General features: G+C 38.4%; 1 protein-coding gene across 3 annotated transcripts in view; it reads right to left on the bottom strand.

Moving 5' to 3' along the window:
* Positions 1 to 27,181, bottom strand: part of TPD52L1 (TPD52 like 1) — a 49,139-nt gene that overhangs the window by 10,919 nt on the left and 11,039 nt on the right. For all 3 annotated transcript variants that reach the window (XM_032101603.1, XM_032101604.1, XM_032101605.1), the window contains exons 2-4: positions 20,137 to 20,252; positions 15,039 to 15,187; positions 3,958 to 4,059 (exon numbers count right to left, since the gene is read on the bottom strand). In XM_032101603.1, coding sequence (XP_031957494.1) covers positions 3,958 to 4,059; positions 15,039 to 15,187; positions 20,137 to 20,252 — 367 coding nt within the window. The remainder of the gene's footprint in view (positions 1 to 3,957; positions 4,060 to 15,038; positions 15,188 to 20,136; positions 20,253 to 27,181) is intronic.

The following is a 27,181-nucleotide window of genomic DNA, read 5'->3' as shown; positions in this document are numbered from 1 at the left end:
TTTCTGAAAAGGTCATCAGCAGGGATGAAACATAGATCCATATAGACAGCTGCAGAAGCAGGGATGAAACAGATCCATATAGGCAGCTAAAGAATAGTCCAGCACTATAGCATGAGCATGAAAAGATCCAAACTTTAGCAGAAAGCAAAGGAAAAAGGGATAAAGATCCTCAACTTTATCCCTTCTGTGCTCTTCTTAGCAAGAGCCAGGTTAAAATGTCAGTGCAATATCTTATACTGAGAGATCTGAGCCTCTGATCACTGCCCTGTGAGTGACCTGGGGCTATCCCCTTGCCCTTCACCTTCCATACCAGAGAAATATTAAAGGAGACAATATGAGCTGGAGATGTAGGAGCAAAAAAAAATCTTGCTGGCATATAATTAATCACAAGACCTATTAATGAAGAATCTATTATCTTAGCTATACTGCTAGTGTCTGGTTTGTGTTCTAAAGCAGAAGTATCTGTACACTGGTTTTATATGCATTTCTGGTATTTCTAGAAACACGATATTAAACAGGATGCATTATTACTGTAAAGAGACCTTACAGGCACTATTAATTAATACAAAATGCAGAAAATGTAAAATGCTATTGATTATTCATGCACAAAATGAATTAGAGAGTTGTGACACTGGGAGGATGGGGTGGGGATGAAAGAGAAGCATAGCAGCTGCACGAAAAGCACTTGGTCCCCAAAGGGTGGCACCTCTGTTCTTTCAAACATGCAGAATTTTGTCATTTTTCTTTCTTATAGATTTTATCTTCTTGAATGCTAACACAGCAAAATAGCACATTTGGGGGAGTCTATCTGGCCTATTGTTGTTATATGATATTTTAGTAATATTTTTAGAGATAAAACAAGATGAAAATTAAGACCCAGCAACTTCAGAACAGAAAAATGTGTTGCACATAGTGCTCTGTACAGTGGACATAACAGGCAAAGTAGAAAACAGAATTTTGTTTCATGAAGAAGGCAGCCTTCAGTATTTAGTCAGTCTGACAACGAACCCTTTCAAAATCACCATCACCACAGGCAGGCAGTAAGGCTGCTGAACATACTGGGAATTATGATGACATCTGGATTTTAGAAATCAGCTTCAAGTTTCTGCTCTGAATGAAAGCAGAACAGGGATTTGCATCTGGATGTCATTGGTGACTATAAACCTTAATGCCTAACCAAGAGAATTAAGCTAGAGTCTAATGTTTGTTTAAAAGGGCATTATGGGAGGGGGTGGTGATAATCCATACACTAGATCACTGAAATAAAATTATTTGGATTAGCAAAAAAGCCAAGCCAACAATGACACAGAAAATTCTTGCCTCTTTACAGTTTACTTCCCCAAACACAACTGGGATTGGAAAGGGAGGGGGAAGATTTTAAAAACCTGGTTATTTAAGTGATAAGGTTTGTAATGTGACCCCACACAGAACTGCACCTGCCCAAGCTGAGCCAAGAACTTAGGCCAGCTTTATTGCTCAGGGAAGCATATTGACCATCACTGCAGATTTAGGATGTGCAGCAGATGCAGAAGGCCCAAGTCACACCACGCTCTCTATAACTATGGGAGGCTGGCTAGACCGCTTGGTGCTTCATCATTAAGCATCAAGAAAACTCTCCTAACTGAGAACTTAAATGAAAACAGCAAGTATCCACAAAAAAGGCAGCACTGGTAGTTCATATTTTCCTGAAAAATTCCCAACCAGATTCAAGGTAATAATATCAATCAAAGAAAGCTACTAGAAACCAGATTTTTGATTAATCAAAATGCTTATGGACTCAGCCTCTGCTCTGAGCCCTTGGCTAAAGGGCCAATGGGATAAATATCGCCCATCTGCCATGTCAGAAGCATGACTGCCATGGCATGAGGGCTGATACTGACAGGTAAGACAAAGGCATTTGGTAAGAGATTAATTAAGAGAAATATTAAATGATAAACATGCTCTATTGCTTCAGCGCGCATTTCAGCTGGGTGCGGCTCCACGAGCCGCACTCTAGATCAGTGAAGACATTTCTGCCTTTGCAGTTAATCTCACACCATGTGCAAAGCACAAGTAATAGGACCTGAGAAATCCTGAACTGCTAAGTCATCCTTCCCTCTATGATCCAGAGCCAGTGCTCAAGGTATTCACACAGAAACTCTTTGTCGCTGCTGTGGGATCTAAAAGGTGGAAACAGCAACAGGACCTGTTTGCTGAGCTGTGGGCTCATCTTTTTCACAAGAGGAAGTGTTAGGAAAGAACATAAAATGAAACGGAATATGTGGTGCCACATGCATCACACACATCTTATACATTCCTCAAAAATACAGAATACAACTATAAATGCAGGGAAGGCAGAAAGAATTAACAAAGGTAGCAAAAAGACTTGTGAAAGTGACTCATCCAGCTGGAGCCTGTAAAGAGGGAACGGAAGTGAAATACAATAAAACCACAAGAAATAATGAGTGAAATGAAGGTCAGAAGAACTCACTCACTGTTTCTCATAATGGAAGAGCCAGAAGGCACCAAAGGAAAGACCAGGGAGACTCCAAATAGGGAATGAATGAATGAACAACAGACTTTACCACATAAATTCCTATTCATCTGGGGAGACATGAGGTGTTATGAATTTCAAAAGCTCATATAAGTTAAAATCAATTCTGAAAAAGATAAATTCATGAAGAAAAACCCTCAAGAAACATCTAAATGAAGGCTCAAATTTCTGTTTTAGAAAGTTCTCAGCTCTCAGATTTCTGAATGCTAAAAAAAAATATACTAGGAAAATATAATTGCATGCCTGCTTATTCTTCTATCCTTTGATAGGCATATACTACTCAAGAATGTTTAACTGTATAAAGTCAAAAATTCTTAGTTATGTTTATAGCCTGGTTGCAAGTCACTCACTAAATTTCCATTTTGAACTGCAGTGTGGAAAAAGACACTGTAAAGCAGATGACACAGTAGTGAAGATTTTCCTTCTTTAGTTTCACCTAGAGAAACATTAGTACTTCTATAGAGGATTTATTAAGCTGTATGTAAAAAGTAGGTATTAAGGGGGGATTCGAAAGATTTCAGATCCAGAATAAAAATAAAAAGTGGAAAAAAGTTTTAGCTGCCATGAATTAAGCTTCAGCCATTTGCAGCACACACAGCTCTTAGGATATGGTTACCTCATACATTACAAAAAAACAAAAAAGGGAATACATACCAATGGGATAATATGCAGTATTAATAAATGAGACTGTAACTCCACAGGTCAAACAGTATATTGTAGAGTTACCCATGTCCATTTATTTCATCACAAAAAATCAACTCCTTCAAACACTCAAGAAGTTCTGTAATCCTACTACCTAATGAAAACTGGAATGCTGGTTTACAGTATACAATTTCTGTTCTCATACTGAGGAACTGTAAGACCAACACTTTAAAAGATACATCAACATATAAAGCCTGACACTGAAGTTTCCTTTAAGTGACAGCTCTACTGACCCCAACTCCTGTTACTTCCATCATATCTATTTTTATACAACTGCAGAACAAAACTTTGCAGTACATCTTGAAAAAAGGGATTAAAAATAGCCTGAAATATTTTCTGTCTTGTCACAAGCAGGTCCTAGATAGGCTTCTTTTCTTCAGATGGTATTTTTCTCCAGCATCCACATATGAATAAAATTGGGTTAATAATGATCTAACAGCAATTTTTTGTTCCATTTTACTTGTACGTTTCTTTGAGTTTGCAAAGTTATTCCGAAAGGATTTCTGACTGTACTTTTTTAAAAAAAAAACAGAACTCATATAAATTATATCTTTGGTCATCATTATGCCTTCTTTTCAGTTAAAATATGAATGTTAGTAAATACTCTCACTACGAACTACTTGAACCTTTAAAACACTAATATAGAAGGAAAAGAAGAGCTGACAAATGATTTATACATTTTGTCCTCTAAACAAGACCAGAGAAGCAGCAGATGCCAATACCTCATATCTCCAAACTTCTTGCTGATAGCTGTTCCTACATTGCTGATAGCTGCTGTTGCTTTTTGCCCCGCATGGCTCAGGGTCTCGTGTGTTTTCTTGTAACTGGAAACAAAAAACAGACCAGAAATAGTGTTAAGTATTAAAAAAGAGAGACTAGAATCCCTGCAATTAATTTCCCTCAAAGTCCCAAACACTGAAATGTTAAGAAACATAGCTCAAAACAAAAGGTGAGGATGCCCATTTCTGCACAGCTTACAAAGTGCAGGGCTCTCCAGAGAGCAATCCTTCACTAAGCCATCCTCTCTTTCCTCCTTGCAGATAACATCCCCCAGATGGGTCCATTCACACTGGTTAAAAGAAGAATGCAGTGATTTGTTGAATACCTGTTTGATACAACTTCTGTTTACAGAAAATCATATTTACATCAAGTATGTATTCTTCCAGCAGACACTGACCTTGTGGCAAAATCTGCTGTCTGAAGCACGAAAAGAATCACACCAAATACACCTCTGCTCTTTCAAGCACATATATATTAGGTAAATTTAACAGATACAAAATGATTCTGTGATATTGAAAATAGAAAAAAATTATCAAATCTGTCTCCATATGCCACAATTTTCCTTTTTTTCCTCACTTTTTAAAATTTCTTTAAAGAAAGAAGGCTTGGGGAAGGACAGAGAAAGAAAGATGAAGAAACCTAGATAGTGAATGCATATTCTCAGTAGGACTGAATTATTTTAAAAGATGTCACTAATTTCACTTATAGCATGCAGATGCAAACAGAATAATCTTAATTTACTGATCCAGACAGAATACACATTCTGACCCATACAGACCCTTCAGTAAACTTGCACTCTCAGAGTAATCAATAAGCTTTTCTGCACAGATGATTTTCTGCTGACTAAACTAATTCTGAACATGTCAGAGGCTTCCTTCTGAGTAACTTATCTGATACTCCCAGTGACGCAGACAAGCTCAGAATTAGAAGTACTGACCTAGTAACAAAAGGAGAGCACACTATAATCAGTCTTGTATCCTGTGGTGTGCGTTGGCAGACAAGAACTGAAGAAATGATCATGAAAAATTCAGAAATAAAATTCCACTGATTCTCATTCTCCTTAGAACAAGAACTGTAGGATTGCAAGCATGTACCAAAATACACTGGTGACCGATAAAAGAGAATCCCACTGCCTAAGTCCTTACAACAGAGTATTTTCTCCTTATTAGTATGTATATGAAAGCAATAACTTTGTGGAGGAAGGAGGGGAAATAAGATTAACATTTGCAGTATGGCACATCACATTTTATGTCACATCCTTTTAGCCCCAGCAGTACCTATTGCTGAAAGTCCTCTGTTCCGGATTGTGTTTTACAAACCACTGGTTTGACAGCAGATGCCACATAACGCTCTGTTCTTTCAGACAATATATTTTGATTTTATGTTCCTAAACCCCAGCATCCTACTGACCAAACAAGTTCTTAAACTACCAGTGAATGGGCTCCTTCTGTGAAGGTGCTTGTCTCTGTTTTCACTGACTAACAAGGCAATCCACAGGGAGTAACTGAAGACTAGGGTACCAAATCTCTAGGAGTCTCCAGTTAGATAAGCTGAACCAAGCACATGCACAATGTTGAATGACAACAAGGACTAAAACATTGCAATGCTGGCAGAAGGAACACAAATTATACTTAGAAAGGATGAAGGTCATGCCTGTTTTATTTATTGTAGTACAACACAGAGAAGATGGAGAAGATTGGTTTTTACCAGATCTCCTTTCTCCTTAGCCAGTCTGTCCTTGGACATAGAAAAATGCAATATCCATTTCACTGAGGCCTCGTCCTCTAGCTTTACTAGTTTAATAGCTCTGTCATTCACTTGCTGAGAGTAGATGTACTCTCATAAACTAGAATGGGATGAGACCCTAAAATAAGGATGCTACAGTCAAACGATGAGCACGTAGTTTTTTGGTCAGAGTTGCCTATGAAAAAGAAGAAAACCAAATATTCTGTTGCCTGTGGCATACAAGTCTTAAAGTGTCTGCTAACAGAGAAGCTTCCTAAACCATTCAGCACAAGTGGAATTTTGCTGATGACAAAATGAAGGCCAAGACTTGACTTCCAAGTCTAAAAGGTCCTTTGTAGCACAACCCATTTATGTACAGGTTGAATGTACATAGTAAAATACTTTTCAGATTGAACTGATTTTTTGAAATGACACCTTGGAGTTAATTTTATTCACATATTTAACTTTATGACAAAATGTCTCCATGTCTTATCATGTTCTTCACACCATGTAAAATGATTAAGAGAACAGTCCTAAATGTCCCATACAGCAGACAGACCTAAATTTCACTGAGAAACATTAGAGTCCCCTACATATTTCTGAACATTACATTGGTTAGAACACATCTTCTGGAAACTGGCTGATATGACACTGATTTTGACATTCCAACAATATTATGTTTTCTCTGTAAATCACATAAACGCAACATCCTCCAGTATGTCCACTAGCAAGAAAGACATGGTGACTGCATTTGTGTTCCTAATACTTTTGGCATTACATAAGAGTGTAAATCCAGCTAAAACTGTTACACAACCAGTCTTTTTTCAGCACCAACTTCAGCAAAAATGACCTATGACATGACCCCTCCTCCCTTCAGCAATGCTGAAGACAAGCTTTAAGGAATAACAAAATAACAAAGGTGAAAATTGAGCACAACATACAATACCTGTCAGCAGAGACAAGAACATTAATTTCATCAATATTACTATGATGTTATTAATCAATAACATCTGAGCTCACTGATAGCTTAAAAATCAACCCCCTGCCCATTCCCACCTCTCCACCATTATATGTATCACTATGCCTTCTTCATAAATAATCTGTCCACAGAGCACATTGCCTCACTGTAGTTAGATATGCTCTGTGTTGGTATTTTGATATATGATGCACAGTATTTTGGCTCAGATATTTTTATCCTTGTAGTTATGTCATATTTTCAGCATCCATTTGATATCTTGCCAAGCACTCTGGTAATAATGATCTCTTCAACACATTCTCTCTGTCACCTGGGAATCTGCTCAGCTGTATTTCGCATTAATCATCTGACCAAGCAGTTTGCATCATCTCATGTAACTCAGAGCAGTTTGTACTTTTGTTTTTATTCACTGAACAGCCTACCTCATTTTCAGAAACCTTTACCAGCAGAAATAAAGTTGGATATTCCAGGTAAGAACTACAGACACATTAACTGGAAAAAGTGCTCTATGTATGGTTTAAGTCCTCCTTACATCACCAAGTGCTCTGCATGCTAAGTCATCTACAACACCTGTGCACTCTCATCCTTTGAGCAGCCACTGCTAGCAATCCTTAGGTGAGTGCTGACCACCAACTCATTGAGACAGGTGACAGCACCTCAGCAGTCAGTCAGCCAGCAGCTCAGATTAGACCAGTGACCCCAAAATTTATAGGTGGAAATGCTCCAGCAAAAACAAACTCAGATAATTTAGGATACAGGGATTCAAGAAACAGTACCTTCCATCCAAGCCATGGTGTGCATTTTTACACAAATACATCATTACATTCATACAAAGGCACCATCAACATTACACCAGGTACCCAATAGCATTAGCAAAAGTAGAAACAGGCTACTTGATTTATTCAGTTAGAGTAGGAATGCCTGCTCTGATTTTGTGGCATCTGAAAATACTCTGTAGCACAGAAGAATTGCTGGTAATGGTTAACAAGGATCATATTCGGTGCTTTCACTTAGCACTTAACAGTAAATATTTATAATGTATTCCATAGTCAACAGGGATTAAACAAATAAGTTATATCAACCACTGTCTCAATTGTAAACTTGTAAATAACACTCACCTGTGAACACTTGAACATTATCTTTATATATGACATTAACCTAAGAATTTCATCCATCAGCTTCTGATTATAATTCTGTTTTCAAAATAGGGTATTTCTTTAACAGAAGCAATTATTTATAAAACTGATTATCAGAGGTTATCACAAAACATGCTGATATTGCAGTTATATTCTGATAACATGCCCAACACAATTAAAGGCAGCTTTAAAGATAACTCATGTCTCCAGCGCTATAACATACTATTTAGACAAAGTAGATTTGCAGCATATTTTGACTGCATTTTCACTTGACAGTTTCATATACTACATTTAGGTTATGCTATCCTGTGACAACCAGATCTCACTAGGTGATTTTTACAGACAGTGAAAGGAAATACAAGGATATACTGTTTCATAAAACACAACACGTGAAGGAAAGAGTGCTTCATAGAGAGAACAGCCAAGCAGCAGCCTTTTAGAGAGAACTAGACATTTAAATGGCCAACATCATCTGCAGGACAAGACAGGACAATCATACCCATCTCATCTCAGTACAGAATTGCACTTCACATGGCAGAGTTAAATGTAACCTTCCTTCACAGGTGCAATACATGGCCTGCTGACAGAAGTAGGCTACACATACAATATTTATATTTTGCATGTCAAGCTGCACGTTTGATCTACTGCAGTGAATTATAAGGAGTTTTAATTCAGCTTCTGTAAAATTAGTACATTTGCATTATAATTAGTACATCTTCATTCAGCATTGTGCCTCTCCATCAATGCTTGCTGGGAAAACGAATCCATTTGAGAAACCCTTGCCTGTGATAAGGCTCACAGAAGATGTAACAGAATGCAAACAATTAACAACAAAACCATACAGTAGAGCTGAGCCTGGTAGCACAAGCCATGCCCTATGGAGCTTTCTTCTTTTCAGTTTTCAAACCATTAGTCAGCTTAAGAATGACTTTTCTCCAATCGATCTAAAGCATCTGTATCCCTGAGAAACTCTCAGCTAGAAAACTATTTTTCTGTTGACTTTCTGGGAGAAACAGGGCTCAGCATTAACTAAATTATGCTAATACTCAAATGAAATAAATGCATATATGAATGACAGAGAAAATGTACATAAAACATTCTCTAAGAGCATTCTTAGTTGTCATTTTTGCCACAAATGAACTCTAAGCTGTTGTATGTTTTTTTGTAGTTTGTTTCGGTGGGTTTTTCTAGTACTCTCCTGAAATTCATTCCAACTTCAAAACCAAACAACAGACCTTTTTTTTTTTTTTTGTCATCCTTCCCATTGCCAGGGGTGCTAAGAATTAACAGAAACTGCTGGCATTTGGATGGGTACATATGCCTAAATCTAAGGAAGTATGCCCCAGGTAGTTCCTCTCCCACAGAGAGAACTGAGGGAACTGAACCTCTGCAGGCTGCAGCCAGAAATCTGTGGGCAGCACATGGAAGGTGACTGTTCAATAGGCTGGAGAGAGTCACAGGTCAGGAAAGGTGCCAGACAAAGGTGCCAGATGTTCTGGGATATCCTGCCCTGTAATCTTCAAGCACTTGGAAAAAATCTGGGATACAGTTGTTTGAAACACATTATTTGTGCAATGCAGCATGGGGGGGGGGGGTGGGGAGGAAAGTGTGCTACAGTTACTCTCCAAGTAGAAAAGTCAAAACATGTTTGCTGAAGCACAGAGGATCTTAAAACATTACAGGCCAAAACCTGACAGTTCATCATACCTTAGACTGTATCAGTAACACTGTCTGTGGGCTCTGTACTGTACACTAGGTTAACAAAATTATGCAGATTAAACATATCCCAGCCTCTCTTTTCCTTTCTTCCCCTCCCTTTCTCCTTTTCTTCCTTTTCATGTAGTTTTCCTCCTCTTTCCTTTTCATGCTTTTTTTTTCTTTTTCCTTCCATTTCTCCCTTTCTTTTACCTTTTCCTTTCCCTTTCCCTTTTCCCTTCCCATTTTTACACTGACGCTTTCCTGGTTATTTTTAATCCTTGTCATTTCAGAGATTCTAACTGACATTCGGGTCTCCCTTCCCATCCTTACAATTCCATACACACACATACAGATAACTATAATACACATGTATATATTTTCTGGTGCCCCATGATAATTACAGTGGGTTTTTTCCTGAGAAATGAACACTGGAACAGATCACCTGAGCTTACTGTGGAGTTTCCATTAGCTGAAGGTTCTGGTGGAAACAAATGGACATACACCTTTTGGACAAGGAACAAAGAGAACAGATTAAGTTAACTTCTTTAAGCCCTTTCTCCTTACTACTCCACCCTTCCAAATTCAAGGCCAGAGACACATGCAGAAAATCAGCAAAGTAATTATTTTTGAAGACAGCATGAAGATTGCCTGATCTGACCCCAAGAAAGCAAAGTCAGTGGAAGGGAGAGGCTCCTTTTACTTCCATATAGCACAGACTCACACACAGGTAATGTACTTGCTAAAGCCAACACAATTTCTTCACTTACACAACTGTTACATTTACTTGCAAATTTAGAGAAGAAAATGTCAAAAGGTGATTACACATAGCAATGAACAGAAACACCCACATTTCTTTTACTACCACTCATAAGAAGTATGTGTGTGGGAACACAGTTTACTTAATTCCTAGAAGTCACAGTAGGACTGTGGCTGTCCACGAATTATATCCGACTTACTGAAAAAACTTCTGAAACTTTGGAACACATTACTATATATTTAAAGTTGTATGAACAAAGACTGCCTGTACCACAGATTGTAAGCCTAAAACACATGCAGCGCAACCGTTACTTTCTATTTTCTTATCACCTGGCAGAAATTTGAACTATAAAACATTAAGTTCCCAATAGCTGTTGAAACCTATGCAATTGTCCTCAGGTTTCCTATCAGAACTAAGCTTGCTCACATAGTTCCACAATAGTCAATGAATAGATCTTTATTCTATCTCTGGAGGAAAAGACCAAGTCCATGTTGAATGTTCTTGTCCCAAATCTTAATTAAATATCACATGCAAGAACAGAGCAACACTGAAACCTTCCTAAAAAGGCTTGAAAAGACAGCTACAACCTAAAAAACAGCCCAGGGCCCTGTCTAGGAAACATGCTGTTTGGAGCCAGCACATACAGTTCTCTTGATTTGGCCCTCTAATTCATGAGCTTTTCTCTTTCTGCAAGTAAAAATTTTTGTCTGAGGGCAAAAGATGAAAAGCCATTTTGAAAACAACTCTGTCAGATTCCTATCCTAAATGTCAGTCTTGCGTGGATCCACTTTCCATCACATCAAAGGCTTCCCAGGCCCCCAGCTGGAATCACTAAACATATGGGCTTTGATTTCACATCATTTCATTACTACAGCCCTTGAAGATATAAAGAGTTTCCTTTAATTTTTTAGTTATTCTAGTAATTTATTTGCCATGTACTGCTGCTTACAGTGGTTTGAATGTCTGGAGTATTTCTCTTCTGGAAAGGTTTAGTAGCAAACCAAGCATTTTCATCTCCGAAGCTCTCACCATAGTTATTATTCCATCCATGGGTTGAAAGGTTAACCATTTAAAACAGAGGAGGTTCATGTCTTATAAGAGTTGATAACGTTTCAAGAAAGGATAACAAAGGAGTTTGTAGGAACTATTAGGCTGGAGTGAATTTATTGGTGTGTAATTTTACAGGTACGACTACCCCTTAGAATCTCAGTAGTACTGAAATAGATCCCAAGAGGACAGGACTATGATGTCTTATGTTTTTTTTCCAAAGAACTACAGAAGAGCACCAAATGAAAAGCTGAGGGACAAAGCTGAGCATGGTTACAATATATATGCTCAGCAAAGGGCAAGATCTCTTGTGAATCTATGTCTTTAGTGCTTAATATGAGGGACTAGTGAAAGAATAAAGTAATCCTTGTAACCTTCTCCATATATAATGAAATGCAATTCTATAATTGCATTGAAGAATACAATTACTTGGGACTTCGTCTGAAAAAAAATGAAGCAACAGGAGTCTCAGTAAGCTCAGCAAAGAGCAATGCAGAGTCCTGCAACTTGGGATTAATAACCCAGCAGAGGCTGGGGATCAACCAGCTGGAAAGCAGTCTTGTAGAAAAAGACCTGGAATCCTGGTAGAGAACAGATTGGACATGAGTCTGCCTTGGCAGCAAAGGTGGCTAACAGTATCTTGGGGTGCATTAGGAAAAGTGATTACAGGGTGAGTGAAGTGACACTTCCCCTGTCAGCCCTGGTTATGGCCACACCTGGAGTGCTGGGTCCTGCTCTGGGCTTCTCAGTACAAGGCAGACATGGACAAAGTGGAACAAGTCCAGCAAAGGTCCATAAAGATGGTAAAGGACTGGAGCACCTCTCATATGAGGAGGCTGGGAAAGCTGGGACTGGTCACCTTGGAGAAGGCTCATGGAAGGATCTCATCAATGTGTATAAACAACCTAATGAAAGGGGGAAAGAAGATAGAGGCAAGCCCTTTTCAGTGGTATCTAGTGAAGGTGCAAGAGGCAACCAGCACAAATTAAATGCAAGAAATATTAAAATATATTAATATTTTAATATTTAAGAAAAATAAAAATGTTTTTCACAGCAAGGGCAACTGAACATGGAACAGGTTGCCCAGAGAGGCTGTAGAATCTCCATACTTGAAGATATTCAAAACCTGACTAACCACAGTCCTGAGCACTCTGCTTTAGCTGGTCCTGCCTGAAAGAGGCAGTTGGACTAGAGAGTCTCCTGATATTGTTTGCTGTCAACACCTCAAATATTCTGTGATTCTGTATAAAACCAGGTCAATCTTCATAAATACTATCTTCTACCTTAATCCACTATACGGTGAAAATCTGAAGTATGGAAGGTAAGGAGACCTGTGGGAACTTTACAGAAGCACCACCAAGAAGCTTCAACTAAATACAATTCCTTCAGGTTATGTAAAACCTTTCCTTTGTAGCAAAACGTTAATTAGAAAAGCTCAATTACGGTCTTTAAAAATATCCATGTAAAGACACTTGTAATGATTTCTTAAGCTAAAATAAATAACCTCAAACTTCACCAACATGACCCTGCTTCTAGCATCTAAATAAGAATGAATTATCTATTTTTAAAATATAAAAAACCTGCATTGCTAGAAGTTGAATATCCACCCACCTCTGTTCACTGAAAACCCAATCATTAAAAAGGTGTGTGGGGGAAGTCATTCCAGTTGAATGCCCTACCACCAAGAAACCAAACCAAACTCAAGGCAATCATTTGCTCTCTAGTTGCTGATGTCCTCTATAGCAGAATCCTTTGTATTCCCCAACACATAGATTATACTAAACATCAGTGCACTGAACAGTACAGGAAATTAATAAGGAACTCGTGGCCAACCATTTAAAATGTAAATGCTTTAAAATTGTCAAAATCCCAAGTTTAAATTTAGTCAGTAGAGGTGGCATGCATCCTGTAAGTTAGGTCATGACTCTTAACTAGTGGTCAAACACACTTCACAGGACTGTTTCTGAGAAAAGTCAACCCCTCTTCCTTTAAGTCCATTCTAACCACAAGAATGCATCCCTAAATGGAGAGCTTAAAAAGAATAACAATAAGTGGACAAAAACTTTGGTGCTCTGTGGCTTTGAAAAATTCCCTGTTAAAGAAAAGTCATTTTAACTTACAGGAAAGCACAGCAGCTAAGTGAAACAAAATTTGTCCTCTTAAAACCAGGTCATTTTAAAATTTAAAATGAGTAATTGTGGATTTAGAAACCTAAAGTACAGGCACGTAAATATTTTGAACTTTTTATTTTAAAACAGGCTTTTCATCCTTCCTAAATCAGAGAATCTTGGTGAATAATGCTATCCCACTGCTATTTTGGTACAGCAACAATGAATCATCTCTATTACTCAACACAACCATTCTTAAGAATGCTGGATTACCATGACTTGTACCAGCACTGGTGTTCTGGCATGAGTGTCTAGCAGAATTATACAGCAGTTGGACCATAAACATGAAGATTTTTAGGCGCACAAATGGGACTCCTGCTTCTCAGTTCCATGTAACTATTTCTGGACACTTATCACCTAATGAACTGTAGTTTCTGAAACTCATCTTAAATAAAAAGTAGCAACTACCACACTGAAAAAGTCTCCTAAGTCTCTCTATCTTTGTGGAAAATATGTGAAGGAAAAAGTAAGACCTATCTGGGAACTTGCTACCAAATTTCAAGTAAAAATGAAAGTTTTTGTTTCAAAATTTTGCTAGTCTCTCCCAGTAATTCTAGTTCAGATGTCTTGTACCCCTCCTCTCTTCTAAAGCTCAGTGTCTCTAAACTATTCTCTCCTAGCAGATACCAGACATCCTCACCAAGGCAACACTGATACCCCTGCTAATGACATCTCATGAGAAACAGGACCTAGATGAGAAACTGTCCAACAGTGAGAGACAGGAGACTTACAAATTGTATTTTTTATTAAGGGGTTTATTCCTTATTTGACTTCTCATGAAAATACAAATAATAGTTCTTTTCATGTAAAAATATACATTTTAACATACTTTACCAAGTCTCTGTCAGCACCTTGAATGCACTGAGAGGAACTGCTAACGCTTTTCCCCCGACTCCCCCGAGTTTGGCCATTCAGGGCGAGTTCTGGCACTGCACAGCTGTGAAACCTTGGGTAAGACTGCGATGAAAGTGTTGTGCAAGAGTTGGGACAACCCTTGTTAAGCACCTTTTCCCTTCACTTGGGAGCTATACTAAAGCCTAGACTGAATTTAAGACCAAGTCATATTACTGGTATGCCTGTGTCTGGCCAGGTACCTCATAGATCTTGAACTCACAGATTTGACTCCCTGGCTTGACCTAGAACCTGGCTCATCAGTAGAGACGCACCTGCAGATCTGAACTCTTGGCTTGACCCTCTTTGCTGTCATTGGACCTGGTCTGCTCTCTTTGTTCACGTATTGCGGGACTTCTCCTTCATGGCTGATGCCACTGCCCCCCTGCATTCCTTGCTGTCAACTCCCAGCTCAGCTCAGTTGTGGAGAAGATCACTTTTACTTCTCCTTAAGTGTCAAATTCAGTTGTCAAATGAAGAGGGAAATAAAAAGCAAATGACTTTTCAGACAGCACTTGATGAAAGGTGGGTGGTTCTTTCTACCAATGTTGCTATTAATTCAGCCCAAAAAGTTTTAGAAAAACATGATATGTTCATATGTGTAAGTATAAAGATCAGTACTCACGCAGAAGTTGTCTGCATATCATGCCAGCTTTTGCTAAAGTTCTGCTTCAGTTCATTCATCAGACTTACGCCAAGTTTTTGTTTAATTTCAACCAGGTGCTTCTCTTTGGCTGCTAGCACTTGCCGCAAAGTTGAAATTTCATCCTCTAGCTGAGGGAAACAAGGAGAAAGGAGAAAAGTATTAGCCTGTTCCCACAGAATGATAACCACATACGATGTTAAAAGGCTAAATGAATCTCACGAACTTGTGCTTTTCGTAGGTAACTAGAGAAACAGAGTCAAGTGCTTGTGGAGATCACAAAGGCATGCCCAGAACAGAGCTGACACTACATTAAATTAACGCCTCAAACTGTGTCACCTATGTGCACCATCACACACATGCATTTGATAAGAGAGAGAATTATCCAGTAAGGAAGCAACTTCACCCAAATCTGCCTTAGGGCATTAGGAGTCTCAAACACCAACTTTTCATTCAATAGTAAAATGGGAATGGACAGGACAAGAGAAGACTGGAAAATTCAAGCAAATATCTGTCTTTGAATGCACAGGCTTTTAATGTCACATTTGCAGATTTTTAGTCTTCTGGTCCTGAAAAAAACAGATGCAAACTCCTAGGAGCAGGTTAAAAAAAATTAGAAAAATTGCATGATAATATATGACTTGAGAGTCAAATATTATATCCTTGTCATATGAGTTTTATTTATGTATTTTAGGCCCTACATATTTCAAAATTGTAACATAAAAATTTATAGATGGACTATTAACATGAGCAATCAGCACCAAAAGCATAAAAGCAGTCAGAAGACAGAGCAGATTAGTCTTTCCAGACATCCTAGTATTTAACAAAATTCTGTGATTTCAAGCTGTAAAGATGCCATCCAACCCAAACAGAGGAATGCAATTCTCCCTGCAGAAGACATTTCTTTGAAACATTTAAACAAAGACAGTGTTTTACCAAGGCAAGAACCAGAAGACAGGACTGTAAGAAGTCTGTGAGAAGAGGGACTGGAGAATTGTCCTGCCATTGGCTCAGAATCCTGCTCCTTGGGCAGCACTCCTGCAAGTGAGCAGGGGTTTGCATTCTTCACCTGGAAGCCTCCCAAGCCAATCTACACAAGCAGCACATAGAGATACTGAAGCTAACAAGGGCAAGTGACACCAGAGCAGCTGCCTTTCACTTCAGGTTTACAAATTCCCTTACCAACTGTATTCCTTCCTCCATATGTTAGTAGGATAACATATGGCAACTTATCTGATTACCATATGTTAAGTTCCCTGGAACCCCAGTCTCCCTGTGATTTAACTCCATAGGCTGCAGGGAATGATGCAAGAACCAGCAGAAGCAATGCTGACCTCTAAGGCTATATTTAGGACATCAGTATCAGCATTATTTTTATTTTACACATTCATGCATTCTGATTCACTGTAAAACTGGCTGCAAGCTCATTGTTCTTGAAAAAGTTTCATCTTTGAATCCCCCAGCTATCAGTTTCTTTTCTTACTACCTGCTATTTAAATATTCAAGCAACTCAGGAATTAAGCAGCAAGACTACGAAGACAAAGGAAAGCCATGACCTGAGTGAAGCAGGTATCAGTATTCACCAATGCCTGTGATGCCAACACTTCACCAGTAAAATACACAACAATCCAAATGGCTTTACTCCTCCCCATGTCCTTTATGCTCCATTATATTCCTAACCTGCAAATGGAATACTGTCAAGAGGCAGCTGTCAAGAGTCTGTCTTCCGAGAGGATAACTGGTTAAATGCTTATAGAAAGAAAACACAAAAGTCAGCATTCCTCAGGCAGTAGTTCAGAGCTCCTTTTAGTTGTTTCCCACCAACAGCAAACCCCTTAGTGCACAACTGCCTGTTCAACACTGCTAAAGAAGTTAACTTAAACTGATGCCAGGACACTTATGGGCCAGCAGTAGGCTGATCACTAGGTAGTTGGACACATAACCATTTCAGGGCTTCTAATAAAATTACTTTCCATCTGTTCCACTGAATAGACATCTAAAGCTGTGAAGGCCTAAGCAAGCATTAGCCATGTGCTCAATGGCATAAGTATGAGCAACGTTTTTGACTAAAGAAAAGTAATTTATTATTTATAACATAGCAATCAGTTTTGAATTGACAAAATCCTCCTCAACTTCCATCATTTTGAAATAATGACAGATACAAAGCCGCCCTCAAGTACTCAAATATCGCTGACTGAAGACTCTGAAGCAGGTAGAAAAGACTGGGGACTTACAGTCTTGAAAAGCATTTAAGCATGTAACATAGCTAACTCTCATGGAAGTCAGGCATCACCTGCTTAGGCATTTTTTAAAAGTCCACTTTTATAAATGTGGACTCCATTATAAAGCTAGAGCTTAAGTCAGCAGAAATACAAGCTTCTAGTTCTCATGCTTCCCTTCTTTCAAAGTGCAACAGAGTCAGAAGAATACAGATACATCATACAGGGACAAAGTTCCCTGCTCCCGTAAATTTGCAGCAAAAGGTATTAACATCTTTCCTCAAACTGGCAATGAACAGTAACACACACTGCTGAACCTGTGCATCAGCTAGATCAAACCAGATAGCTGCTTCTGTGAAGGTGTGGGAGGGGGAAGACACCAAGGAGTAAATGACTACTTTCATGAGTGTAATGGAAGGACAACTGAGAGCAGTGAGCAAGGTAGCTCAAAATCTCAGCCCCCAAGATGACTCAAGAGTCACTGTAAAATGCTCCTCACAGTGAGGGAGGTGGCAGGGCAGAGGAAAAGGGAATCTGTTCTGCTAACAATCTTCTGGCTTTATGTAAAGCTTTTGGGTTACAATTTTCTCCTATTATTCTGAAAAGTCAGACTGACCTCTGTAAATTCAAATGACTGTCAGAAGTTTCTGTAAGAGTTACTCATTTTAGTTGCATTGTACAAATCCTAAGGCTTGATTGCAGTCAGAGCCCTGCTGTGTTAGCTAGGCTACAAGAACAGAGTTAAGTTCATGCTCTGAGAAGCTTCCAGTAAAAAGAGATTACTAGCAGGAGAATAGGAATAGAGGATACAAAAAAATTCTGCCAGAAAAACAGCAGTGCTTGTTCCTCTCCTAATGTCAGAGTGGGAAGGTGGAAGAAAACAAAGAATATATACATTAGACACACCACACAGAGATGGAACATACATTTTCTGCTTAAATAAATGCATAACAGGTGCTCACAAAGAGATCCCCATTATATCAACTACTGATAGCAGAATTAAGGATGATTTTTACCTCTCACAATAAAAGAGATGCTTGTTCCTACAGGCTCAAACAGGTATTACGTAGCACATAAGGACATGGAAGAAAACAAAACTATCATTGGTGGAGCAGAAAGGGCTTGTAAGTAAAGACTAACAGCTTTTCAAAAGGAAACATTACCCAGTTACCACATTATCAAATTTTTCTTTCTGAAGGAGGCAAGGTCACACATTTTTTGCAGACTTTTCTAAGATAAGCCTCATTTAAGTTTAGACTTTTTTCACTCTAAATTCAAGTTTTCCAAACCTTTCTTAGTATAATTATCAGTTTTATTTTGTTTTTAGGCATCAGCTGTATGCCAGTAAACTGCTGTGAGGAAGTCAGAAAATAATTCCTACGTCAGTCAAAATCATAATATTTGACAGGCAATCTCTCACTTGAATGTTAGTACATTAATTAAAGCATGTCCACAGCATGAGCGACTGAGAACTCTTTCTGCTGTGGCAATCAGTAAGCAGAAAGGACACCCAGAAACATCTGAGATTGATTCTGCTGAGAGAGGCATATCATTCTCAGATGATTACAGGAAGTTCTGGCTTTTTTCCTTCCTTGTCTCTATCTGCCTGTCAAGTCCCCTTCACCAGAGAAGAGAATCACAGAATGCCTGAGGCTGGAAGGGGGACCACTGAAGGACATCTGGTTCAAGCCCTACCTAAGGATGGAGACTCCAAACTGTCTTGGAGTACAGTGCTCAGTCACACACACATTAAGAACATGCTTCCTTATGTTCAGGGGGAACCTTCTGTGTTTCAGTGTGTGCCCAGTCCTGATGAAAAGCCAGTGATGAATATGCCAACTCCTAACTGATGTGATAAACCAAACATGTAAACTTTTCAGCTTCCTCCTGATTGTTTACAGATGTGACAGGATCAACAAAGAAGTAAAAATTAACCAGTAACTCAGAAACACAAGGACTGATAAAATACTAAAGTGAAGAAACAGTCTTCTGTTTCACTTGAAAATCGTAAATCACACTGCAGGTAAGTAACTTGAGAGTCATTAAAAATGTTACTTCTTAAGACTACATTGTACTACAACTTAATATCAATTTAAGTATTCCAATTAAGGCAAAACCAACTCTTCAACTTCATACAGCTGTGATTTGCTATTTGACTCATATTAAAAATAAGTAAACCCACAGTTTTCCCCATTCTCTCATTTTCCATTTCAGAATTTCACTTCTTTTTCTGCGGTATTCAGCACCAGTAATTAAAACGATTGTCTAGATTGTAGACCAAATCTAGACAATCTCTTTAATCTTTCTAATAAAGAGATCACATGGTTCACACCTTTGTCCTCCCATCTCCTTATTATTTTTAAGCCTCTTCACAGTGCCCTGAGTTCCAAACTCCTGAAAAAATATTACCTTCTCAAAACATATCAAAGGAAACAAAAATGGGATAAAATTACTGTGCTTGTTGTCATCAGTCTCCTCTGTAACCATCATCACTACCTTTTCCTCTGACCACCACAAAAAGAATCTTTTCTATCAGGTGGCACAACCACTGTAACAACAATACCACAGATCTAATGAGAACACCTTTCACTCTTTTTCAAGGAACATTTATAAATAAAGACATGTCTTGACTAAGATGGGAAGATACATTTGACTTTCACTGTACAACCATCAAGTAGAAGATATTTAACCTTTGAAATATAGATACAAGAAAATGAATTTCTTTACATGATTGTAGCCTAGAATAGTTTTACCAAAAAAGGAAGGGCATACCTTTATGATGTATACTTCATTCTACAATTAATAGCTTCCAGTTTACCGAAGTAGAAACAGTAACACTCACAGAAATTCAAATTCATTACCTTGGCTAGCTCAATCTTTAACTCTTCTTTTTCTTCTTCAGAAATCATATTGCTGAAATCAACATCAGTGACCACATCTTCATCTGCTTCATGCAGTGACTGAGTTTCCAACAGGCCTTAAAAAGTTAAAAGGTCAAGACAACCATTATTAATTATTTCAGTTATGGTACTGGCCTCCCCTAAAATCTAAGAATGATGTAATATTCACCCACTAGGAAAAGAAAAAAATCAAGAAAAAACAACCTTTTCCTTCTACAATCATTTGCATTCTGCTCCTCTTTGCTTCTGAAAAGCCATTGGAAGTATCAGAGGATAATGTCTGCACAGAAGCAGTTTAATATGTGTAAGCACCACTCATTCCCAGAAATCAATCACCTTGGACCCTACTAATCCCTGATAAGGCATTTTCTTCCTTCTAACAATACAGAAGAAAAAAAGCTTTTTCTTCTAAATAAGAAAGCTAACTAATGTGGATTACTGATATGAAGAGTAGCAATAGTACACTGAATAATAAAGGAAGTATATTACTGAGCCAAGTTTTCTCTAAAAGTACCTCCAATTGCAGCAATTTGAAACCTTACAGACGCACACAGTTTGCAGAAGCAAATGCCACACCTATTGTTCAAATTTTCTGAATGTTAGTGAGAAGCATTCCTTGATTGCTCAATCTAAACCTGTGAAGAGGGGACAAATACACTGGACCTCCAGTTACTTTCTTCTTCTGCATGCCCAAAACGAGGGTGAGTATGTGTAATAGGCAAGATAAGTGCATACATAAATGTTTGCAAAACCTGGGCCTGCCTGGCATAATAGGTACTGATGAAACAAAATATTTCCTATCCCAGTAATTCAGTGAAGAGAAGATTGCTGGGGCTCTGGCCACTAAAAGCCTCTCAAGACAATGCAAACCATGAGGTAACAGAAAACATTATTGTTACTTTGGAACTCGTTTTAAAATTCTAGATCTCCTTCTGTTGTGGAAGAAAAATCTCCTCCAGGTTACACCTGGGAGAGCACTTTTCCCTTTATTTCAGTTGCCTAGCAGGGTAATCAGCCATCTCTGCTGACTCCTGACACCCGTACACTGCTTAATATGGAAAGGAACAATTTCTTTCCTAGCTCCACAGAGGCCTGTATACTCTATTATACAGAGATTAAAATACAACTTAGTTAAGTTTCAGCATTAAAGAACAGAGGTTACAAGGAACAAGTCTGTTGAAATTAAGTACTTTACATTTTCATGCAGAAAACTAAATTCCCTCCAGCCTTCTGCCATTTCCTTCACCTAGAGTCCCCCAGTGTACCTGGAATTCCTTCTATTTAACAGAACAGAACTGATTTGATTCATCCCATCAACTTCACTGCAGAATACAATGGAGTGAACTCAGCCTTGTTAATTACAATCTTCCCTGAGTAGGAAGACAAAAAGCAGCAACACAGGTGCTGAAGCCCTGCCTGGCACCATATGCAGAAATAGATCACCACCCTCAAGCACAAAACCTTTTAAAAACATGAAAGCATATAGAAGTAGTTGATATCTTAGCTATTACCCAAAAAGCAGCTTGCCAGGAAAACCTAGATTGCTGAATTCACAACAAAAGAAAAGCATATTTATTCAGTAGGAACACTCCCAAATCACCTTTATTAACACCCCTACATCTCTAAACACAATTGTTATTTGGTATTTGTTTGAGGATTAATTGCGTTGCTATGGGACTCAAGCTAAACTTAGTCTGCACAGTCTTGAAAGCAGTCTCTTTTTTCATGGATGCAGGAACAGCAGTACAGGACCTCCACATATTCATCTAAAGCACAGGCTTTCCAAGTTCCATTTAAGCAGGCCACTAACAGGTAAGGCATGAGGATAGAGCCTGGACACTACCACTTATTAACATCTGTTTTCTTCTCCTGCTGTGCCTTACACAGATTAAGTTAATTCTGTTTCTCCTGAATTTAATTTCAGCTGCTTGCCTGCCCAGAAATTCTATTACACTAAAAAAAAACCCACAAAAAAACCACACAAGAGGCATCAATGGAGCAGAAGCTGTCTTAGAACCTGTTCCTTGAACTTCCCCTCCTTCCTCCTCCATGGTCAGCTAAGGAGTCCACATTACCTATCCCCATCTCACCACTTCTTCCATTTGCAATGACCCTCAATCCAGAGCTTAAGCAATCAATCAACAGTTAGCTCTGGGATAGGCTGTCACAGGACTGCCCAGAGACAGATGCAACACCCAGCCCACCTCCCTCATTATCTCTTCCAGACAGCCCCTCTTCTTGTGGTGTGGGATTGCTGAAGACAAGACTGCAGGTCCTGTGGTCTCATACAACCTCCTGTTGCTACAGGAAATTACACTAATAATATACTCATGTGTAACTCATTTATCCTCCACAAACAGGCAAACTAGTAATTCTCTAGACATATGTTACTTCAAAATAACAAAAAAAAACCTGCCCCCATAAAGTGTGGGAAATAATATATTAGGTTTGAATCAGTGCAAAAAGCAGTTTGGCTTCTGCTTTAAAGAAAGTTTTAGTACTTACTGTCACATATAATTAGATAAAATATGAATGAAACATTAAAAATATGGGATTATCAGTAATTAGGAACTGCAAGTCATACAGAAGGATCCAAGTTGAAACAAATAGGCAGAAAACTCTTTGTATTAGGAGATTTATATAGAAAGAAGTAGGAGGTGGATAGCTGGGAGAACACATTTATTGTGTTCTGAAAGATTCATACAACAAGATAATACAACAACCATAAAAGGAGTTCCAGTGTGCTGAAATGGGCATTTTTGAGTTTCCTCACAAAGTTCATGGTAGTTGTGGCTAATACTGGTGACCCTAATTCTACAGTCTGCTGTTAAATCTGATTTAATGCAACTGTTTCAGCATTGATCAATACCTGTGCATATGTTTGCCAGTAGAATTGTAGGGATGACAAATTAAACAAGCCACTTAGAATCTAGAGGTTCTGTAACTATTCTGCAATTTTAAAATAACCAAATAATACAATGATAAAATCCATGACAGATTTTTAGACTTATTCAAGTATCTAAAAATTAACTACACAAAGATGTTTCAATTAGTGCTTTTTAATGTATTTGCTCTGTATTTATCTCAGACCCATCTTCTAGAGTAGTATGTATCAGACTATTTTTGTATATTGACTGTTTAAAAAAGGAAAGCAACTCCAAAACCCCCAGAAGACAAACAACATGAATGAAAAGCTCACACTATATTAACCCTAATGACAGCAAAATTCAAGAACATCAAATTTCTGTTTGTGTATATTTTCTAATATTCATTCAGGGAAATATATAGATGATCCTTTGTTTAACAAAACATTTAAGAATTGAAGTGCTTTTACAGCTCTGCTTTTTTGTTTTCCAACCAATTAAAAATACCATATCTACCTTATTATCTAGCATTCACATCAAATAGTGAGAAAACAAATTACATAACCCTTCTAGTATGCAAAATGACTTGTTACAACTTCCTTTGCCTTGTCATTAGAGTTCCTTATTTAAATCTGGAAAACACTTGTTTACAAATTTAAATTGCAATTAAATCTTCAAAGGGATGACATGGTAAGTAGAACAAAGGAACTGTCCAGACACTGCATTAGTGTCTTTGATCTTCTTTATAATGTAGTCTTAATGCCAGATACAGAGATTAGGGGGGGAGAAGGGAGACTAGGAGCATGTACTAAGTAACTAAATTGATCAGAAAAAGCTATCAGAAGTTGCAAGGATTTCCATACCATTTTTTCCACTACAAAGTTATTATGGGAAGATCAAAATAGGAAAATGTTACCATTTAATCCACCTAGAAAACAAACTACTGAAGGAAGATCTTCCCTTCTGTGTCTGGTTCTAACTGTGGACAAGTCTAAACTTGTCTTGAACTTGCTTAGGCTTGAGCCTAACAATCACTTTACAGCCTGACATTCTCCTACAGGACTCAGAATATAAGGTTGATTTTGAAGTTATGATTGAAAAACAAACTCACAGGCTGGTTTCACCTTGGTTCAGAGAAGGAAAAATTCAAGATGCACAGATGATGTAGATCAAAAATGTAAGCACTACAGAAAAATGTAGGTTCTACTTTCTGCAACCATGTGGGCTCAGTCTTCTTGCTCTGAGTATGCTCCTTGGAAGAGAGAGATGGATGGGCAAGTGTCTTCATTCCCTCTCTCTACTGAGCTTTGGGTTGGGGGTAGTGTCAAGGAAAGGGAGGGAATACAGCTTTTGAGTGTTCAAGAGCTCTAGGATGTAGTCTAAAATCTCGGAGTAGGTGTCCCTACTGGTCATCCTGGAGCAGCTTATTACTGACTTTATTAAGGCTTTCCCTTCCATCTCTTAACCCTTGCAAACCAAGTGCTAAAAAAATCTATCCATAGTTATGAGATAGATTGGCAGGTTTCCAAACAAAGGAATGCTTTCATTTGAAGCTCCTGGATAAACAGCCAGTCGTACTGTGATTCTTTTCTCTGTTTTAGTATAGTAAGAAGAAATTAATCATACCTTGAGGATATCTCTACCTTATTTTTCCCCCAGAAACCCTGACACAACTGCCAATCTATACCAGTGAAAAGAGACAATCTACACACAAAAAACTGGCAGAAAAGAGACCCAACTTGACCGCTGCACCAAGAAGCCATACACATTGATAAAGAGTTTGATAACCATCCCAAAGATGGAAACACAATGGATAAAAGTGAGAATAGCAATAACAGTAAAAAAACCCCAAAATACATATTACTTACTTCAACCTAAGATTTCAACCTGGGAACTGATCTTCCAAGCAAAATAATTATCTGAAATGTCCAGGAATGCAGGGATGATCTTACACATTTTACCCAATAGCAAGCTCTCTTTGCATAGAATAATAATCCTGAATGCCTGGATAAGACAAGGGTAACATTTTCAAGCTGTAGCTATGGAAAAACAAAGCAATTGCTGTGAAATGTAACAGCTTAAACACAGTAGAAGGTTCCTTCTATTATGTCAAACTGAAAGTAATGACAGCACTGTACCACTTTCTGTGCCTTCTATTGATCATGCTGCACAGCTTTCTGTGAGGTTAGTGGTAAGAAAAAAAGCCTCAAGTCGAGGAGTTGTCATCTCTTTCTCTTTCTTTAGGAAGAACAGGGGAAAAAAGGAAAAAGATGAAGTCACAATGGAAAAATAGGGAATGAGAAAGCAGATGACACTACATCACAAAAGGGGCTTGTTCTCTACAAACAAGGTACTCCAGAAACTGTAACACACAGCATAGAACAAATGAAGGAAGAATGCATATATAATCAAACTAGAGAAAAAGCAGTGTAGGGTAAGATAAGAGCTATGACATGGAAATGCTGGCAGTCAGAGGCGGAAGTTGTCAGTCACATTTCTTAAACCCACCCTTTCATAATAAAAATACATGAAAGTACATTTTTCTCATCTCTCAATAGAGAGGCACCTGGGGTCCCATCCTCAGCTGGTAGAAGTGACGGCAATCCCGTGAATTGTATAATTAAGATCACGCATCTGCTTCACTGAATCAAAATCACTGAAACTTAATGGCAGGATTTAATAACCTTTCTCTCCTAAGAATGAATCAGTTTATTGTACTTTTCTAAAGCCAGGTGCAAAAGAATATAATTAGATAGCAATCTAACTGCAGTATAATTAAACTCACAAGCCTCCTCAATTAACTTCCAACAATGTAGCTGCACTGTAAGAAGTAATAAAATTATATATTTTTAATTATAAAATAAATTCTTCATGTGTCCTTCAGATTACAAAACACATAACTAACAAGATCTTTAAAAGTGTAATTTAAAAATGAGCAAAAGCCTGCTGCAGCCAGCAGGTTGCTTGCTTTCCCCACACTGCCATTCAGCTATTTCACCATGTAAGGCAAATGTGTCACCTTTGGTCCTGTAAATGTACTAGGGAAAACACACAGGAAACAATTATAAATGGGTACATGATAGATTCTTTATTCTCTTCAGGTTCAAATTCATTACTCCCATTGCTTTAATACAGAATAAATGTCTCTACATTGTTACATATACTGAAGTACACATTCGGGAATGCTGGGAGAAAAGGGACAAATTATCTTTCTCCTCTATGATCAGTCTCTCATACTGGGAGAGTAAAGATCACAGTTTTAAAGGAGCAGGACTGCCTTTTTGAATACTGTTTGGCACAAAATATCCATAATCTGTGACTAAGCTTTGTAGGCAGCATAATTATAAATTAGCAACAATAAATCACAGAATAGTTTGACTTGCAAAGGACTTAAAAGATCACCTAGTTCCAACCACCCTGCCATGGGCAGGGACACCTTCCATTAGACCAGGTTGCTCAAAGCCTCATCCAAGCTGGCCTTGAGCACTTCCAAGGATGGGGCATCCACAACTTCTCTGGGCAACATGTTCCTTTGTCTCAGCACCCTCACTGTAAATGGTTTCTTCCCAGTATTTGATCTAAACCTACTCTTTGTCAGTTTAAAGCCATTTCCCCTTGTCCTGCCACTACATGCCTGTTGCAGTGCATGTGGCAGTGGCCACTGCAGCAGAGCATTCAGACAACCAGTGCAGAGGCCTCCAGAACACAGAGGTCTGATTCCCACCCCGGTTATGGCGAGTTCTCACGTTCCTAGTAGTTCTTAGTTTACATGTTTTAAGTTTATTGGTTCAGGAATTCTCCACCCAGTTTTATGTATAACTCATATTTATGTTTTTCCCCTAGTTACTTATGCATTAGTTCTGGAAAGTTCTCCCTTCTCGACGCCCCATTGGTCTACTCATATAATTCCCTTCCTTAAGTTATCCCTATTGGATATTCCTCTGTTATCTCCTCCTCCTCAGTCGATCCCCATTGGTTGTTTCCCCTTTGTTCCACCTCCATATAAAATAGTCTGTTCTCTTTTACTCCTTTGTCTTTGTCCCTGGATCCTCCACCGGCAGTAAACCAGTTGGAACCTACACAGGGACCCGTCTCTCATCCTTTGCCTCTGCCGACGCTTTTACACCACCTTTGTTTGGGGC

This window comes from Corvus moneduloides, chromosome 3 (genome assembly GCF_009650955.1).
Source record: "Corvus moneduloides isolate bCorMon1 chromosome 3, bCorMon1.pri, whole genome shotgun sequence".
Classification (NCBI taxonomy): domain Eukaryota; kingdom Metazoa; phylum Chordata; class Aves; order Passeriformes; family Corvidae; genus Corvus; species Corvus moneduloides.
This window is presented reverse-complemented; position numbering and strand designations above follow the sequence as displayed.